The 329-nt window shown below is 44.4% G+C and overlaps 1 protein-coding gene across 1 annotated transcript in view; it reads left to right on the top strand.

The window, feature by feature from the left end:
- Positions 1 to 193: 193 nt before the first annotated feature.
- The window catches only part of EMH_0071430 (uncharacterized protein), a gene marked incomplete at both ends in the record, with an annotated part of 696 nt that continues 560 nt past the window's right edge, over positions 194 to 329 (top strand). The window contains one exon of the mRNA XM_013499098.1: positions 194 to 329. Within this exon, the coding sequence (XP_013354552.1) occupies positions 194 to 329 (136 nt within the window).

Below are 329 nucleotides of genomic sequence, written 5' to 3'. Positions count from 1 at the left end.
CGTCACACCCCACACCACCTGTCTCCTCTGTCTCTCTCGATTTACCCTACACAACAAAAAAAAAAAAGAAAAAAAATAAAAAATAAAAAAATAAAAAAAAATCATTGTCTTTATTTCTCTGTCTCCTTTTAACTCAAAAGGAGACACACTGCAGCAGCAACAACTCCATCTGCTGCTGCTGCAGCAACAACGCATGCAACAACAAATGAATCTGCTGCCGATGAAGCAGCAGCAACAGCAGCAGCAACAGCAGCAGCAGCAGCAGCAACACAAACACCAACAGCAATATCTCTGCAACCCCTCCTCCCCTACACCTGCAGCACCACCAC

The sequence above is a fragment of the Eimeria mitis genome, genomic scaffold, assembly GCF_000499745.2.
Source record: "Eimeria mitis Houghton genomic scaffold, Emh_scaff3991, whole genome shotgun sequence".
NCBI classification, from domain to species: Eukaryota; Apicomplexa; class Conoidasida; order Eucoccidiorida; family Eimeriidae; genus Eimeria; species Eimeria mitis.
Note: the sequence above shows the minus strand (reverse complement) of the source record. Positions and strands in the feature narration are given on the sequence as shown.